We start from the raw sequence: 18,249 nt of genomic DNA on the forward strand, positions 1-18,249 counted from the left end.
CGCTTGTTGTATTTTTGTATTTTTGTATTTTGTTATTTTGTTGCAATTGCAAAAAGAGACTTACACATAAAGCAAAGTTTTCCTCTGTCTCGAACTATAAATATTTGTTGTTTAGAGCATATTTATGTTTTAAATGTATATCAGTTAATCATTCATTAATTATCACCCAAGTGGACTTAACACTTCAATCAATCAATCATTCACATATGTTGCTGTTGCCTGACGACACACCGAAAGTATTCTACAAAATTTCACATTTCTCATTCGATTTTCCTTTCAATTTTTCTACTTTAAATTGAATAAATTTTTAGTTTGTTTTTTGTGAATTGAATTTCATTGAGCAACTCCTGATAGATACATCAGACAAATATATATCCTCCTCTAATTTGACTAATATTTACATATCATCGCTTTAATTTATCTTTTCAGCCTGCAATTAGATTGTTGCTTGGAATTTCTAGACTGGAACCCAACACTCCGCCCTCGTCTGCTGCACTTGGCATACAAAAAGGTCAATCCGTAATTAACAGGCTATATCATATGCATACGGTTTTGTTTTTGTTTTTCTTGTTTTTTTTTTTTGTAGGTTTTGTGTGTGTCTGTTTGTTTATTAAAAAATACAATGGAAGGTGTTATACTTGTATGTGGGTGGCAAATCCAAAATTAAGTCATTAGGCTGCTTCAGGTTTTTGGGTTGTTTATTACAAAAAAAAAAATGAAGAAAGTTGGAAAAGATGAAAACGACTTTCGAGACCGAGAAAACAGAATCAATTTTGGCTTTACATTACATTCATTTTTTTTTTGACATTTTTCAAGTTTTTTTTGTTTTTTTAGGGTTTTACAAATTAAAATTTAGCTATCGTAGGCAAAAAGAAAAGTACACATTAAACGTTTATGTTGGAAATCGTGTGCAAAAAGGGTTAATATAGCCAAATTATTATGGTGATTCGCTATCGTTTTCGTCCTTTTCGGGGGGTCAGTGATATATTGGATATCGGATATTGGATATTTTGGTGGTGGTGTCTCTACGTTCAACATCTAACAGCGGCTGAAGTTCAGTCTGCGTTTCAAACTCTCGGGATAGTTACATTATTAAAGTAGGAGCGTGTGGGGGTGTGTGAGTGAGTGTGGGTCAAGTGTCGTGGCAAGGCTTTATAGTCGCCGCCGGACACATTGAATTAGAGATATAGAAAAGGAACAGTTAAATAGACCTCTGATCATTCAGTTAACAAGGAAACAAGCCAACCGAATGAATAATCATGAATCAACAGTAATCGTAAGGTGCCCAAGGGCAAGGCAAGCAAATATGACCCATGACCCTTTGTCCTTCTCTCTATCTGTCTCTCTCTCTCCACATCCTAGACAAACTGATGATCATCCTGCTGCTGTTCGGTTACATTGAGGTAGGAGTCCTCACCAAGCAGGAACATACTCGGCGCCGAGCCGTCATGCGGATAGAAGTAGGCAAACTGTCCGCTGTACGTTCCCATCGCCGATCGTCCGCCGTCCTCCAGTTGGTTGTAGACGGGCAGTCCGTTGATCTGCTGAGGTGTCAGCACCAAGCTGCCCGTTACCCCGCCGGCTCCTCCTCGTTGTCCTGCTGATGCTGCTGCCTTTTGCTTGGTCCTGCTGCTCTTCTTTGTTGTCCTTGTCATGGTTGATGTTGTTGCTTTTTCGTTGCAATTGCTCTCTGTTGCTGCTGCTTCTGCTTCTGCTTCTGCTGTTGCTGTCTTGGCCTTGTTTTTCTCTTTCTTTTTCCTGCCGCTGCTACTGCTGCTGATAATCGTGGGTCTCGTCTGATTTTGGACTTGGGTTCCGGGTGCTGTTGGTGACGGTGATGATGGTGATGGTGGTTGAGATGGGGGTGCTATCGGTGCTGTTTCTAGTGGTGGTTCAGTTTCAGTTTCAGCCAAGAGCGTCAATCCCAATGCATTCTCTGACCACTGTTGTTGCTGCTGCTGCTGATGCTGCTCCTGCTGCTCCGGCTGCCCCAATCACGTGCTCAGCCAGGTGGAGTTGCACGTGCAGATGGTGCTGGGGATCACAGGTGCATAGTAGACGCCATTGGCATAGATGAGTCCCGGCGGACCGGCCTGTATCTGTATGGTCTGTGGAGCTGCTGTCGCCGACTGATCCGCACTGCTTGTGCAGCACACGGTGGCTGGGGCAGCCTGTTGCACATAGATGGTCTGCGCCTGGCCCGTTGGCGGTGCCTGCGAGACCAATGTCAGGGTGCCCGCCTGCTGCGGCTGTGGCTGTTGCGTCTGTGATTGTTGCTGCTGCTGCTGCTGCTGTTGCTGCTGCGCTGGATCCAGGAACTGATGCTGACGTTGGTGGTGCTGCTGATGCTGGTGTTGCTGATGATGTTGCTGCTGTTGCTGTTGGTACTGCTGCTGGGCATGCTGCTGCTGCTGCTTCTCCTGCTTGTTGAAGAGCACCTGGGCTGCCAGCGACTGGATAAGGTGGAGCGTCTGGCGCCGCTCGTGGCCCATTAGGCAGACTGTCGACATCTCGACCACCTCGCGTAAATGCATCAGGTACTGATACTGCAGCGGTTCCTCATCGACGCCCCAGAAATGGTTACGCAAGTAAGCCTCCAGTTTGGTGGTTTGCGTATTGATGTCCGGGAAATCGATGAAGAAGCGCGAGCACATGTAGCGCTCCAGGGTCTTGATGAGCTGCGAGTCGACGGCCTTGTAGTTGCGCACCAATAGATTGCAGTACTTGAGCAGGCCGCCGCCTCGTATCTCCTCCGGCTGACGCGTTGAGATCAGTTTCTTTTGCAAGTGGTAGAGTGCCTCCTGGAAGTCCCCGTAGACCGACTCGCCGACCACCGTCGGATAGAAGTTCTCCGAGATGGGCAGAGCGGCGCAGTCGTAGAAGAGCAGCAGTGAGTCCAGCACAATCTGGAACGAGTCCACCGAGAACTCGAACTGGCGCCTCATCGAGTCCACGAACTTCAGCTCGACGTTCTTGTGGCCCGGCGAGTTGCCCAGCGAGATAAGCGACCAGCGGTCGCCGTCATTGTTATTGTTCACCTTCACCATCTTGCCCACATAGGCCTCCTTCAGGGAGCCCGTGTAGATCCGGCGCTTGCACACGCCCTCGGGCATCAGGTCCAATAGGGTATTGAGCACCGCCACCTTGACACGATCAAAGACACGTGGCGAACTCAACTCGATGGCGAATATCAGGTCCAGGTCATTGTACGGCTGATCCTCGCTGGCTAAAACATGACTAGCTGCCCCGCCATTGAGACGGATGTCCTTAACTAACACCCCGGCGCCGCCGGCGTTCACCTCCGCCTCCAGCTTGCGGCGCACCAGATTGACCAGATCCTTGAGCGTCACCTCCAGCGTGGGAAAGTTACCACGCCCATGGATGGCCACCTTCTCGTCCATGACGTCGTGCAGCTTGCTCACCTGCTCGAATGATAGCACGGCCAGCCGCTGTGTCCCGCCAGTGTCGACGCTCTCCAGTGATCCATGGTCCGATGTCGAGGCGATCGATGACCCGGAACTGGGCGACGGCGGCGGTGTCTCAGTGCCACCGTCCGAGTGGAATCCATCGTCGATCTGGTAGACGTCCATTCTGTTGCTGCGCTGTTGATGATACAACGGTTCGGCTCCGTCTAGTGTCCCGCACTGCAATGGAATTAGAAGGATAGAAGACCGAAGTTAGTTATGATATCTTAGAGACCTTGTACTAACTATGAACTAACAATATTCTATGGCTTGAGTTAGTATCTGCTGATATTGGTGGTTAGTTTGGTCCACTGATCTACACTACCATCGTTGGTGTTATTGCTATTGTTAAGTATGTGGTTGGCTCGCTTTCGGGTTCCTAACAAAACCGAATTTTGTAAGAGGAATTTTGTGTGGAGGTGGAAATGTCGAGGTCTAACGAATGAATTCTTTTTTAAAATCAATTGATTACATTTCGAGAGCCTCGTTGTTGGAAGTCAAGGGGTAAACTGAGTACAAAATTACTGAAAATCAGAAAACTAAGTGTAAATATAAGCATTATTCGAAATGGCCTGGTTTTTATATCAAAATGTATATTTCGGACATTATAAATTGCTATAATTTCTATATAATATACAAAAACTAACCATAGCTGCTATTTTTATTATCATTATATTAATAAATTATTCTCATTTCCCTTTTTTTTTTGGTTTTAATGGGATCGCAGGTCTATAATTTAAAACAATTTTCTTCTATTTGCTGTATAATTTTATAGAAAGGGAACGCCTATTTGCTCATTATAATTTCATTTCCAATTCCCTTGATTTTAATTAGTTTGCTTTTCAAAACGTACATACTTCTATATACTATATGTGTATTCCTTTTCTACATCAAACTTATCTCCCTACTCGCCGTTTTGCGATTGTTTTCATGTCGCTTCATCATCGCGATGATATTGTCACTGTTATTTATTTATTTATTTTTGCCATTTTATCTAGCCAATGCCAAATGCCGCCCGGGGGCTTCTTTTAATTAATTAATTTGCTTTAAATTTGCTGCTAAATTCGACTGTCTGAGCGATGGCTGTTGCTGTTGCTGTGTGCGCGGCGAGAGCAGCGCAGCCTACGCGCTAAAACATTAAATGCTCAGCTATTTATTGCTTATTTAATATTATTCTCGCCCAAACAACAGTTTTTCTTGTGTTTTTTTTCGGTGTTCGGTTTTTGGTTTTTGGCATCGCTTCGAATTTGGATCGTATCGGATCTAGACGAGTCGAAAGTTCCGCGTTGTTATCGAGAGGCGAGTTTTGTGGTTCTATCGCTCGTTCGCTTCCCTCCCGAAAATTCCCTATTCGTAGTCGTTGTTATCCCACAACAACAATAACAGTATATTCCCTCGACTTTTCGCCTTCTGTTTTGTGCCACTGTTGTATGTATGTACATGGCATGGCCATTATATCGTTTAGCTCTATCTCTTGTATAAGTTTTATCTGCGCGAGTGTGTGAGAGTTTCGGGTTCTCTTTTATCATTTTGTTTGTGCGTTCACCAAATAACACAAAAACAACAAAAAACAAATTTAATTTTCTGGCATAACTGGCCGGCGAGCACATAAAATATATAAATATGTATGTGTATATAATATATACCAAACTGTAAGAGACGAACAGCAATTAGAGAGTGAGAGAGAGAGATGGGGTTGAGAATCGCCATAACACCATTCAAATGGATTCTTAGGTCGAATGATTCACAACTTAGTTAACCCTCTGATTCCCATTTCTAATTCCGATCTGACCTGTCGATTTGCACAAGCCATCAGTCCGTCAGCCCGTCGAATGCAAATCTTTCCGAAGGCCTCTGTCTCTCTAAACCCAAATTATATCATTCACACGGCGAAACGAGAAGGAACGCAGAGCAGTGATGTCAGTTTAGCTGGGTTTTACCCAGATCTACATCACTTTCGGAGCCATAATCACTTTCAGCTTGCGATTATCTAATTTCGGTGTTTAGCAATATCTGTTGTCTTGCGGCTGATGCAATAACTTGTACTTATCGCTTTTATAACTGTTAGATAACGATTTTGATGTTAGCTTGCTGGGTCTATTGGTGAAATTCTGCGATACTTTGGATTTGTTTATTTGAGAAATTTGGAATATAGAAGAAGACTTTTATATTATTGATGAATTTTTAACTATTTAATACTATCTTTTAAAAGAAATAAAGTTGAAAAGTGCAACACCACTTTTTAGCCTTTTTTAAGCTTTAATTTGATCAGCACTATTAAGCCTTTGGTAGAGTGCGAATACGAGTGCATTAATTTGTGCTCAGTTTTCGTGTGAATTGGGTAATATAACTAAATTTTGTTTTGGGTCCGGGGTCGGCGCGATGCCGCTTTGCATCTTGAGAACTGCCGCGTGGCTGAGTTCACACTTTTCAGAGATGGAAATGGTTGGAAGCTGGATGATAGGCTGTGACGGCTAGAGGGCAGTGGAAATGCACGGGCATTGTTATTCACTCAGTTCCAGTTAAGTTTGCCTTCTTTTTCTTGCTTTTTGTTTTTGCTCAGCCGGACAATTAGTTATTTATTAATTGCCATTGACGTCGCGCACAAGCACAAATTGCCGCTGCTACTGCCACTGCCTCTGCCGCTGCGGCTGTCATGTATTTATTGTAATTGTTTAAACTGCATTTTCATGAGGTGGCAATCGAAATTGCGAAGAATTCGCCCTTGAAGAATTGCAGCCAGGAACTTAAAGTCTACGCCAAAGGTTGGTTTCTCCACTCTTCAATTTAATTAACACTTTTGCGCTAGTTAATGGTGCGAAATCAAATCAAATTTGATAATTTCCATGTTAATTACTTTCTATAGTTTTAGATTGACCACAGAAAACAAATATCGCTGATTGTTAGATAAGTTTTGATGAATTTAGCCAATAAATATGACCATTAAAAAATATATGAAGGTATAAATAATTTATTGCCCTTCTATGAATAGTAATTAAGTTGAATTAAATCATAAAAGAAGATAAAACTATAGATGATAAAACTCAGTTCTTTGAAAGACTACACCTCCGTATGAATCAGAACTTTATTTCACAATAAGGCATAAATCATAGGTTTTCACCGATTTGTTTACGATTAGTACGCCGTAATAGTTTATCTTAAGCTTTATCATTATCATAACGGTTTTCCAGTGGCCATGCAGTCACTTTACACAGGCATGCAAACAGGTGCAATAGTTTCTACGCGAGTGTTCGTTCGTTCGTGTGTGTTCGCGTGTGTGTGTTGGCCTAGACTGGTCTCAAATAAAAGTGAAAATCGTTGTTTTTTGCCTTCTTTCTCTGTCTCTATCTCTCGCCTCTTTCGCGGCTAAGGAAAGCAGCAAATAGCCCAACAATGGCAGAAAGTCTATTAAAGAAAAAAATATAAAAACTAAAAAAGAAAAACACGAAAATATCAAAGCCTAAGCACACGCAGAGAAAAAACTGGGCTGATTTTTATTTTAGTTTTTAAAAGAGATAAAATCACATCTTTAAACAGTGTATAAGTTCTCCTCACTGCCCAAATATTTTTCTAGAATTTTCTAGAATGGATTTTAAAATGCTATATCAGATTAAGATCTTTAAAAAACAACTCGTCACTTTTATAAAACCTAATTAAATTAAATATTTAATAATTTACATTAAATATTTTCACACAAACACGATCTTAATGTCTTTTTAACATTTTTCCAACGTACCGAGTTTTAAGTGAGGCTAAAACAAATATGGATTCCGTGTGGATTTTGTTTTAGCACCGCATCACCAACGAAGAAAGAAGGAAAACGAGAGGACGAACAGAAGGAGGAGGAGATGGTGGGTGGTGCCCACAATTGGCGCCTTGTAAACGCGACTAAGCGACTCCGACTATATTTTTTTCGACGCGATTTCGATTTAATTCGCGTGTTTGAATGTGAAATAAATATCTGTTTGTAAATTGCACTCACACAGGTACACTGGGTTATTTCTCGTTTTCTTCAACACTCGTCTACACTTTTTATTTCATATGATTTTTAATTTAAATTTCGGCTCTCACACTCTCAATGGCTTTTATTTATTTATTTAATTTCTTGCAATTCGTCGCAGAGAGAAAGACGACCGTTAAGTTGCGCGTTCGAAAACCAAATGAATTGACGTCGCCGTCTGCCGCCTGCTCTGAAAAAAATAACTCCAATCTGAATTGCGAACAAGAAACTATATAGAGAACGGCGACTGCGACGTTGAGTGCTCTCTCAATATAACAAATAAAAGCTCTCTCTCTCTCTCTCGGGCTATCTCTCTCACACAGCTGACGTCACAAGGCGCTTGAGTGGAATGCCGTTTGAGTGAGTTTCATGCTTTTACGGGGCTTTTTAGAAGGGCACACACATACATATTGCAACTACAACTTTGGGTTAGTCGGTCGATCTCTCTCCCCTCTCTTTCAACCACTCTCTCTATCTCTTTGCCACCCCTTCTCTCTTTTCGATGCACTGCAATGGCAATATGCGGGTGTTGTTCGCTCAGCTGATAAATCGAAGAAGAAGAAGAAGAAGAAGCAGGTCTTTGGGTGATGTGTGTTAGTATGTGTTAGCCGCTTTTATACCATTTTTGTAATGCATTTTTCGATTTCATTATTTTGTAAGCAACAAGAGTTTGAGACATTGTTGCTATATGCACTATGGAAAAAAGCTCAGCTTTGTAAAATTTGTAATTTATTAATTTTATTCATTGTGTAAAAGCCGAAAAGTAATCATTATTTGAGATTATCATTTTGTAGGTTTTTGAATATTATTTGTTATTGATTTACCAATTAAGAGGCTTTTTATGCATTTTGTAATAAAATTTGGTAATATAATATTACCTGTTTAAGAAACTTTATTAATTTTTTATTTTTATTGTAATTTTATTGTCAAACCACAAAAAATAATTATCTTCTTCGCTGGTAATAAAGCTACTTGATAAGGATTTGAAACCAAGCTTAGGTGGCATACAGAAATCTTTTAATATTAAAACCAAACTAAGGTATAGAAATATTTTAGAGTAAAGTCGCAATGCAGAATCCCAAAAATAAATAAATCAAAAACAAACCCAAGAAAGTAAGCAAACGAAAACAACAAGCCGAGAACAGTTTTCAGATAAGCCGAAAAAGGGCAAGGAGAATAGTACTGATAAGGCGGAACTCTCCTGGGTTCCACACAGATTAGAGATTAGAGTACTATGTATGGTAATTGAGGAGACGACAATAGCCAAAAATAAACACAGAATCATATGAATAATCATTTGGAATACCAACATGCCAAGCCTAGCAACAATTATCTCGCTGCATGTGGGGTATTTATCAGATATATATATACTCAATTTATATATTTCATTCCCGTTTCGACGTCTGTGCTGTTGGCCTTTATAATATCAGTAAAGTAATGAGATGAGCAAACAGAAATTTCGATGCCATAATATATGCGGCACACAGTTAATTATAATTTAGCTTCATTAGCCTTACCGTTATTCCGAGTAGAATAACTGTCGGCCGGTTCAATGTTATAATTTAGCCAACATTTTTTTCGAACGAAACATTTTGCAACGCTTTTCGGTGACTTGATGTTTTTTTTTCTCTGTCTGTCTGTTTTTCTGTTTTTGAAAGGTTGTTTTGGATATTGCTTGATTAATGCCTATTCGCTCGTGATGGAAGCCTGAAAAAAGGCACAGTAACATTGAGGCGAGCGTTAATGTATCTTGCAGATACAAAACCATCTTGCACTGCAGCAGCGGCAACAACACACAAACACACACACACACCCAGCCACTCACACGAGAAATATAATATAAAACGCTGAGAGCTGAGGTCGGAGTCGGGCCAAGTTTGTTGCTTGTTATTAGTGCTATTGTTGTTGGCGGTTAGTTGCTGTTAGCTGCTTGCTGTTAGCCATATACCTTAATACCGTATCCGTATCTGTATCTGCGGCCAATGATGGCTTGGTGCGACGCGGCTGGCTTGTTTGGCAAGACGCAGACTCATTCAGGGCGACCCTGACCCAATAAGCCGTGTCCATTGCGAATGTATCTGTATCTCACGCTTGGCTTTGGCTACCTTAAGTTCCGCCATTCAGCCATGCAGCTATTCAGCCATGCAGCTATTCAGGCATTCCGCCTTTGAAACTGGGCATGGCCGAAAGGCCAAAACGAAAGTGTGGCGGCCAAATTCTAGCCATCATCCATGCCCATCGATCGATCCACAAATGCAAGTCGCAGCTAATTGTTATGCCAAGCGCAGTCGGGCCAGCAACGAATACCCCAAAAAAAATGAAAAGAGACCTCAGACCCCAAACCCCAAACCGGTTCGACCGACATTTCAAATACGCATTCAATTCGATCCAACAAAATCAGCTTCGAACACACGCGATCGAAATCAGAAATCAGATTCAGATACTTTTGCGTTTTTGGCATAGCTTCACATACTTCCAGCCAGGCTGAAAACGAAAGTGCCGACAGTTAGCACTTAAGAACCGGGGAATGTCTTTGCTGTAACACCAAGCAGAAGTGGTAGTTTCCCTTTTGAAAAATTCTTAGAATAGTTTGAAAAATATCTAAAAGATATCAAAAGATACTTTTGTAAATAACTTCTGAGATAAACCAATAATTGCTTACAAAAAAACCCATTTCCTGATCTTCTAAATAAAATATTTATAAATTTTAATTATTGAGTATTAACTTTTTTGACATATCCAACACCATCGAACGAAACTAAGCTGTCATTTAAGCCATGTTTAATCACCGTGTATAACAGGTTGAATACTATAATATTTTCTATAAATATTTCCGCTGCCCTAATCGATATTGTTTTAGCCCAGGTAATGGCATTGAAAACTGCTGATCGGGATCGGAAGTTCATAAGCCCTTTTTGCTGTTTCATGACAAAGCGGAAATTGAATTTCTTCAGACTGAGCTCTTCTTTCTTTCTTTCTTTCTTTCCTTTGTAGTATCTTTTCTATCTACCGTTTATTGGTTTCTGGCTCAAACCTTTCAGCAAAGCAACAAATTGCTTCTTAACTTTCGGTTTTTCGGTTTTGCTTGTCTGTCGGCGCGGCTTTAATTTTCCTTATTTTGTTTTCTGTGTCAAGAAATGGGTGGAGAGAAGGTGGGTAACCGCGTCGAAACGTGACACAAAAGTGTGGAGGTGAGAGGGAGAGTAGCTTGCAACTCGACTTAACTTGATTTCATTTCATTGGACAATAGACACTTGGCTAATATAATTCACTCACTCGTGGGCTGGCCTGTCTTTCTCTTCCCCAACTTTTTTGATTTTTTATCGAGCACACCTTGATTATGCAATCGAATAATAGGCCCATTTGAGACTCGTGTTTAAATTGGTAATAAAAATAAATTCAGAACTTAATTATTAACACAAAAGAGTAAATCACAAGCCTAATTTAGATTAGGCAAATTTCGATTAAGCCATTTAATTGAAGATCATTAAAGCGGAATGAAGTTAGAAAGTTAATGGCTAGGAAATTAGGGAGAGAACCTATGGCCCCCTACACTATATACTATATATAATCTATATCTATATCCGGCAAATTCAATTTGTCAACGCAAATCATTCTGATCAAACAGATTTTGCTGTTTAGCATCTGGCATTTGTGCAAATATTATTCTCAACAAAAAAATGTTATGTAAATTTTTGTGTTTTTTTTATGCCATAATATTTGTTAATCTTTGTGTTACTTTACCGCTCGATGAAATGCCGAGGAGTGGAGCAAATATTTACCTGCAAAGAAAACAAGAAGAAACACAAATATTTAGGTCGTTGTTTATTGTGCGATTTTAATTATTTAGCCAGGCATTAACTATGTTTAATTAACTTCTATACTTTTCTTCTAGTACTACTCCTCGTACTATACAATTTGATTTTTATTACCATTTATTTTTGGTTTATTTAAGCACTTGGCTTTAATCTCCTGACAAAGCTGCGACTTGAAATTAACTATTATGGCGGCTTTAATTAAGTTGGAGTTCAGTTCGTTTTGCCTATCAAGTGATTCCAATTAAGCGATTAAAGCCAGCAGATAAACAAACTTTCAATTGCAAATGCCGTTTTTGTTTTCGTTACTCGTCTTTTGCGTAGTTCTCTTACACCTATACATATGTATATGTATGTAGTACGTGTATCTACACTTTTTTATTGGCTTTGAAAATGGCGAATTGCTGTTCGCCTAGTTTTGATATCGTTTCGATGATGTGTCTGGAGTGCTGTTTGGTTCTTCTCAAACAACAACAACAACAGCCAGTTTCGGATACTCATTGTTTTCTAGCGTGACTTTTCAGAATCATGCAACTTATAATTACAGCAATGTGACGATGAGTATCTGTGTATCTATGGGATACACAAATATAGGCAGTATAGTAATGAAGTTTCGGCATGCGGATTTACTATACAGCTGGATCTATCAGGGGGTAACTGAAGGGGTATCAGCAGGGTCTGGAGAAGGGCCTACGAGCTGGTTTCTACCTGCTGCCTGTCGACGTGCCTTCCATCTATCAGTTAATGGCAATTTGACTCGGAATCAATTAAAATCGCTTACAACAACGAAACTCCGAGATACTTTCGATGTGTGTTCGCCTTCCAAAGACCTTGAAGCCTACCAACCACTCCGACCCCCTCCTCCTCCTCCTCCTCCACTCCCTTTACTTGAACTTTGGAAATTTTTGCTGCCTTAGTGGTTGTAATTAAAATTGATAAATGACTTCGTGCCACTAAAACTGTTCTTTAGCCACTATCAATTGCTTCCTGGGAATCGCATCTGTTCTCTGCCTGAATCAAGTTAATATATGTATCTATATAAGCACTAACTGGCTGGGTTGGGTTTGCAGTACAGTGTATCTGCGGGGGATGCACTTCTCTATGGAGATATGGAGCTATCTCATCCAAAAAGGTAGCTTTGTTTATTCTCATAAACTCATTATTCTTCCTGGCCTTGAAGGGGCCTTAATGTATCATAGATGGTTAGCATATGACAGTCCGAAGTGGGTGTATATTTGTCAAACTTTCAGGGGAATCTCAAGGAAATTTGTTAGTTTACACTGTTTATATACTTTGAAGAGTCAAAAACTATCTTTCTATCTATCTTTAGCTTGCAAAAGAAGTATCTTTTACCTTCTTAAACGAATTTATTCAAGTTTATTGTACTAAAAACCGTATAGGAAGTAAGGTTTATCTACTTCTCCACTACGATTACACTACTTTCCTACCCACATTTCCACTTCCGCTGGCCTAAGTATTACCGCAAAAGATATATATCCGCTGGCGAATTGATAAGCTCGAAATCGGGCGAAAAGAAAAGTTGGCTACTAAGTAGAACATGCCAGGTAAGCTGAAAAAATGTCAACCGAAACAATCTGTATCTATATATACACGCTGCTGATATATAAATAGGGTAAAAACAGTTGTATCTACAGTCGGCGATTGTGCCAGATTCAGGTGCGGATTAATATAGTTGGCTTGCACAGCACGATATAGCTTTTTGGCTTTAGTAGTAGTAGTAGCCTCTCCCACATTGTTTGCCTTCTTTCGTTTGTTTTTTGTGTTTTTGGCATAAAGATGCTTGCTTTTTAATTGCAAATTGCAAATTGCAAATTGCGAAGTGCATTTCTCGACCCACAAATAAAATTGATCTGATGAACGGGTAATGTAACGTGGGCTGGCTAATATGATGGGCTGGGACTGCCGACTGACTGATGAGGTGGTGACTAAGCCAATTGGGATTTGCCTGGCGTGTGTTGATTCATTGCTAACTGGGCTCGAAAACAAGGCAATTAACAGCGAGCCAACCAAGCCAAAACAAACAACAGCTGAGATTTATGTTGCCTGCGCTAAGTGTCCCTTAAGTGCTCAAGATTTGGGCCATGCTTACGTCCATTTAAATAACAATTTAATAATCGCATTTATTTATTTTTTTTTTTTTGTTCAATTTCAGCTGACTTTTTCCCCATCCCAGCAGCGTGCAAAAGTCGACGAAAGTTTATTGCCCCGAAGACGGGCTTACATACCTTATTTATATACTAAAGATGGCGGAGAGAAGACTCGGCAACAAGTGAAATAAAATTAAATTGCTTGCACAAACAAAAATCCAGAAAATTATTGCTTATTACATCTTATATATAGTACACCGTCTCGTATATATATAATAAATATATAGCTATATATACCCAACTGGTCTTATCATCAATCAGATGATGTCCAAGATGATTGAGATCCACATCAGCCACGGCTGCAGCCAGCACGTGCAAGCCAAATCGGTTAATGGCCCCAACAAATCACGATCGCACTACTCGCTAATCAACTGCAATCTACGAACTACAATCTATGGACTACTATATATACATTTTCGATCCCTTATCTATATATAAACCCATTGTGAGGTTTTCATTCTGGACTATTGGAATTTGCTGCCCCAGTAGCTGACCCGCCGGCCAGTGTCTGCCCTTTAACGTCGCTCAACTTTTAGGTTTCTGTTCGATTTTTCAAATTTTGTAATTTCACTTTCTTCGACGTGACAACAACTCTCGACGGCTACGTGGCTGCCATTCCAAGTGGACCGTTAAAAAAAAAAAAAACTTAAAGTCGGTTATGCAACTGGGAAAGATATAAAAAACAAAAATAGTTTCAAAGAAAATCGTAAACTCAATTATAAATTCAACAAAGTGAAGTCCCACAACCTGAGCATGCTCTAAATCTCTTTGACTTTTGCCAAGCAACTCGAAATGCTTCCTGGTACTTAATCGTAGTTTTAAGCTTGGCTTTAATTTAGTTCAAAGTGTGCTCTATCTTAGTGAGAATATCTAAAGAAGAAGTCAAGTCAAGCGTACTTTATCTATCTGATTAGGAATATCTATAGGGGAAGTATTTTCTGAGATATTTTTAAGTTAAACTTTTAAGATTGATTAGTTAAAAACTAAACTCTGTAAAGGTTAAACTGGGAATTTCATGTTTTAGACTAAAATCTATAACTTTAAAGTAGTAATTAGAGTAATTTTACATATCACTATGCTACAATGCTACTTTATATTCGAATTAAGTCAAGTTTTTGCGAATTTAAAAGTAGAAAATGTTATAAAATTTAGCATACAAAGCTAAGTTAAGATTATATATTCTATCTAACCTATCTTAGGAATGTTCTTTAAAGTGTCAGACCTAAACAGCTACAAATATTTCATAAACCAAAGAAGCTCCACAAACTTTATGACCAGAATAAGATCAGTTATCGATAATTTTCTATAATTAACTTTTGTGGCTTACTAAAGACTGTATTTTCGAACTAATCTGTCTTAAGACTTCCATTGAAAGTGTCAGCCTCTGTCTTAAGTAAATAGTAAACTCTAATTATTTTACAAGCAAACAACATCTATAAACTTAACGATCAGAATAAACCAAATTACTTTATTAAAAACACTAAATCGAACAAATCGAGAACAAGACCCATCAAACACCCAACTTTTATGGCTAACTTAAGAGCGTAGTTTCAATTATAAATACACCAAAAATGACGTCATTTTAAGCATGCTCTGAATATCTTTAACTTTATCTAAGCATCTTCATTTGTTTTTTCTAGTTTTTGCCATATTCTTGAGTTTTTAGAGTGCGCCGTTGATTTGCAGGCAGTCGATGTGTGGGCAGTCGAGTGCGAGCTGCGTAATCTGCTTATTAGACATGAGTCGATGCCTCCGGTTCGGTTTTTGCTCAGCTCCACTCGAGTGCGCAGCCATCAGGCGGTCGTCAAATCATCAAATGCCAATAAAAATAGAAACCCGATTTCAATTATAGTTCTCATTTCTCGACCAGCTATACATTTGATGCGCTTGGCCGGACCAGAAACGTCTTCGACGACTGCTGGATCAGGGAATGTGTCTTATGGCAAGAGTGCTAGTAGCAGTATAATATGGCTGAAAGGTTAGTAGCAGCCACTGAAAGTTCGTTCAACGCTGTATTGTATATGTATCTGTAACTGAAAGATACTTCGGCTCGATTCGCGATTCGCGATTCGATTCGTTTCGCTTCGCGTTGCGTTTTTGCGTTGCGCTTTAGTTGGTCTCTGTGTCAGTGGAACTCTGAAATGCCACCTTGCCTCGTGTATCTGTGGCAATGTGGCAAACATTCTGCGATGTTGCTGTTGCTTTTGCTGTTGCTGTCGTGCAACGAAGCATTGCCTGCAGCAGCAGCAGCAGCAGCAACAACAACAACAACGACGGATTGGTTTCAACTTTTCAAAAAAGTGAAAGGAGTTTTCAAACATTTGTATATTTATTATTATTATTACTATTATATCCACTACCAAATTTAATCTGACATTTGTGCTATGAGGAAAAGCTGTGAAAAACCTTACTAAATGAGTAAACTTCAGAGGGTTGGGTGACCTGTTGAACTCCTCAAAGGAAAAGCCCCGGCTAATGGTGAAAATTTAGTGGAAAAACAAAACAAGGCTTTTCACTTAGCAAACAGCGGCTACCAAAGCAAACCAAAAGCCCAGCCCAGCCCAGCCTGCAGCCCAAACAAGCCGCAAATTGTTGCTGCTAATGTTGTGGCAATTGTTCATGTGTTTGCCTTTGTGTGTTGTACAATGCACTCGAGTCATGCACATGAACATGCACATGCCAAAGCGTTGCGCCACCACAAAAGCACTCACACCACTGCACCACACCACCACCACTGCTGGGGGCAGATATATGGCTATGCCACAGCTCTACCAACAAAATAAAGTCTGAAACAAAAACAAGCACCTGAGAGCCGAGAGACGCGACTTAATCTGAGACAGTCACTGAGGCAACTACAACGGCAACTGCAACTGCCACTGCAACTTCAAAAGCACCTGAAACCGAAACTGAAACTGAAACTAAGACTGAGACTGAGACGGAGACGGAGACTAACTGCCGAAAGATGCCGCCTGAGTTGTGAGATCGAAATCTCTTGGCCAACTTTAAAAAATGCACTTTGGGAACAGCAAAGAAAAAGCAAAACAAGATGAGTTTTAACTTGGGTTTTAAAGACAAATTACCAGATAGAAATCATTTCCCTAATGAAGAAAATAGGTGTAGAAAAACTTTGTTAAATTAAAAGTAAAATTGGGAGAATAATGTAGCCAGAATGACTTGAAAGTTTCCCAAAATCAAAGGAAAGTCTTAACATTATTATACAAAAATATATTTTTATAACAATCTTAATCCTCCATCTAAGCTTGAGTGATTTTTAATTTTATGACGAAAAAAGAGTTACAACCCTTTTTAATAGGACTTTAATTAAACAGTTTAAGTAACTTTTCTTAATTAAAAGGACCAAAAATTAGCCTGCAACTTCTTGAAAAATATCTGCACAGTTTCCAGGAAACCCCTCGAAGTAAGTCCTTCTGTTCTTACCAAAAAAACCACCCGGGAAAAGGCAATAAAACTAAATGAAAAATAAAATAAAATTCTCCCAACTAGACCTCAACTTGTGCGTTTTTGTGTGTGAAAGCCGCAGAGTGCCTGCCTCTGATGAAACTGCAACCAAAAGCCGCAGCAAACAGAAATTTCATCTTCACTTTTGCGGCTGGTGGAACTTCTATGTGCAATTGCAATGGCCATTGCCACAGCAAGTGCAACTGCAACAACAGCAAGACAGCCAACAGCCAACAGCCAACAGCCAACAACATTGGCAACTGGCATTGCGAGTGCAACAAAGTATCTCTGACTGGCTGCGTTTTGCCGTTTAAAGCGTGAAAGTGAAATCTTTTTTTTAGGCATTTTCCCATTTTGTTGTTTGGTTTGTGGTGGAAACGCGCTTTTCTTTGATTTCTGTGTGGTCAAACAGAAAATCTTCCTCTGTGGTCAGTGAACCCTTTGGAAAAGCAAATCGATACTTACACAATACGGGCGATAACAGCTGTACCGATAACGATGACCGATTCGATATAGAAGCTTACCTGCAAGCAAGAGAAACACGTTGAAAGGTTAATAAAATAGGAAAATTTATTATGCATGCGACCAGATAAACGTGTCGCCGCTAGAATGCTTCGGAAAATAGAAAAATACGAAAATATATTTAAAGATATACAAGTGGCGAGGGAAATTCGACGGCGCTTGGCAACCAAAAAAAAAAAAAAGAAAACGAGGCAAGAATGAGATTCTGCCAAGGCGCGCCATTTCTTTCAATTAATTTGGCCAATAAAGTGGGGACTTGGCCAAGTGCAAACCATTTGGAATATAGCGATTTTAGGCACTCTTATAGACATTCCACTGTACTGCTAGCCGACAACAAAAAATTGTCGCATTCTTGGCCCAATCTAGGACAGCATTTGTGCTCTACATACGACCAACCAGGCCAGTCGATCTGTATCTATATTTGCTTCTATATAGTACTATATAGTACTATACCCAATTTCTTTTTTTCATATTTTATTTAGGTTCTCACCTGCCATACATGCCACACATTTAAACAGCTGAAAGTTGTTCATATTTACCTTGTTTGGCATTGTTTAAAGCCAAACAAAGCCAGGCAGCAGCACTCGAAATGGGGGAAACTATGGCAACGTGGATATATAGTTTACACCCATTTTTCTGTGTTTACCATTCAATCTATATATATATATATACATCGTGGTTTGGGGGTCCCCAAAATAGCCAACAGCAGGTGTAAAGACCGTAGGTCCATCCCACAGCTGTACCCACTCACACTCTCCCCCCCTTAATTCAATTAGCTGCGTGTCTGTCCTTAACTTGAACGTATCCATTTTTAATTAGAA

At 39.9% G+C, this 18,249-nt stretch overlaps 1 protein-coding gene across 4 annotated transcripts in view; it reads right to left on the reverse strand.

Annotated features, from left to right (window-relative positions):
• Positions 1–1,991: 1,991 nt before the first annotated feature.
• The window catches only part of LOC108112508 (terminal nucleotidyltransferase 5C), a 46,662-nt gene continuing 30,404 nt past the window's right edge, over positions 1,992–18,249 (reverse strand). For 2 of the 4 annotated variants that reach the window (XM_017222395.2, XM_017222396.2), the window contains one exon: positions 1,992–3,644. In XM_017222395.2, coding sequence (XP_017077884.1) covers positions 1,995–3,644 — 1,650 coding nt within the window. In that variant the 3' untranslated portion in view covers positions 1,992–1,994. Of the gene's footprint in view, positions 3,645–7,200; positions 7,666–18,249 lie in introns of those variants that run through there. The other 2 variants (XM_017222398.2, XM_017222397.2) reach the window with 2 other exon arrangements.

The sequence above is a fragment of the Drosophila eugracilis genome, unplaced genomic scaffold (assembly GCF_018153835.1).
Source record: "Drosophila eugracilis isolate 14026-0451.02 unplaced genomic scaffold, ASM1815383v1 contig_90, whole genome shotgun sequence".
NCBI classification, from domain to species: domain Eukaryota; kingdom Metazoa; phylum Arthropoda; class Insecta; order Diptera; family Drosophilidae; genus Drosophila; species Drosophila eugracilis.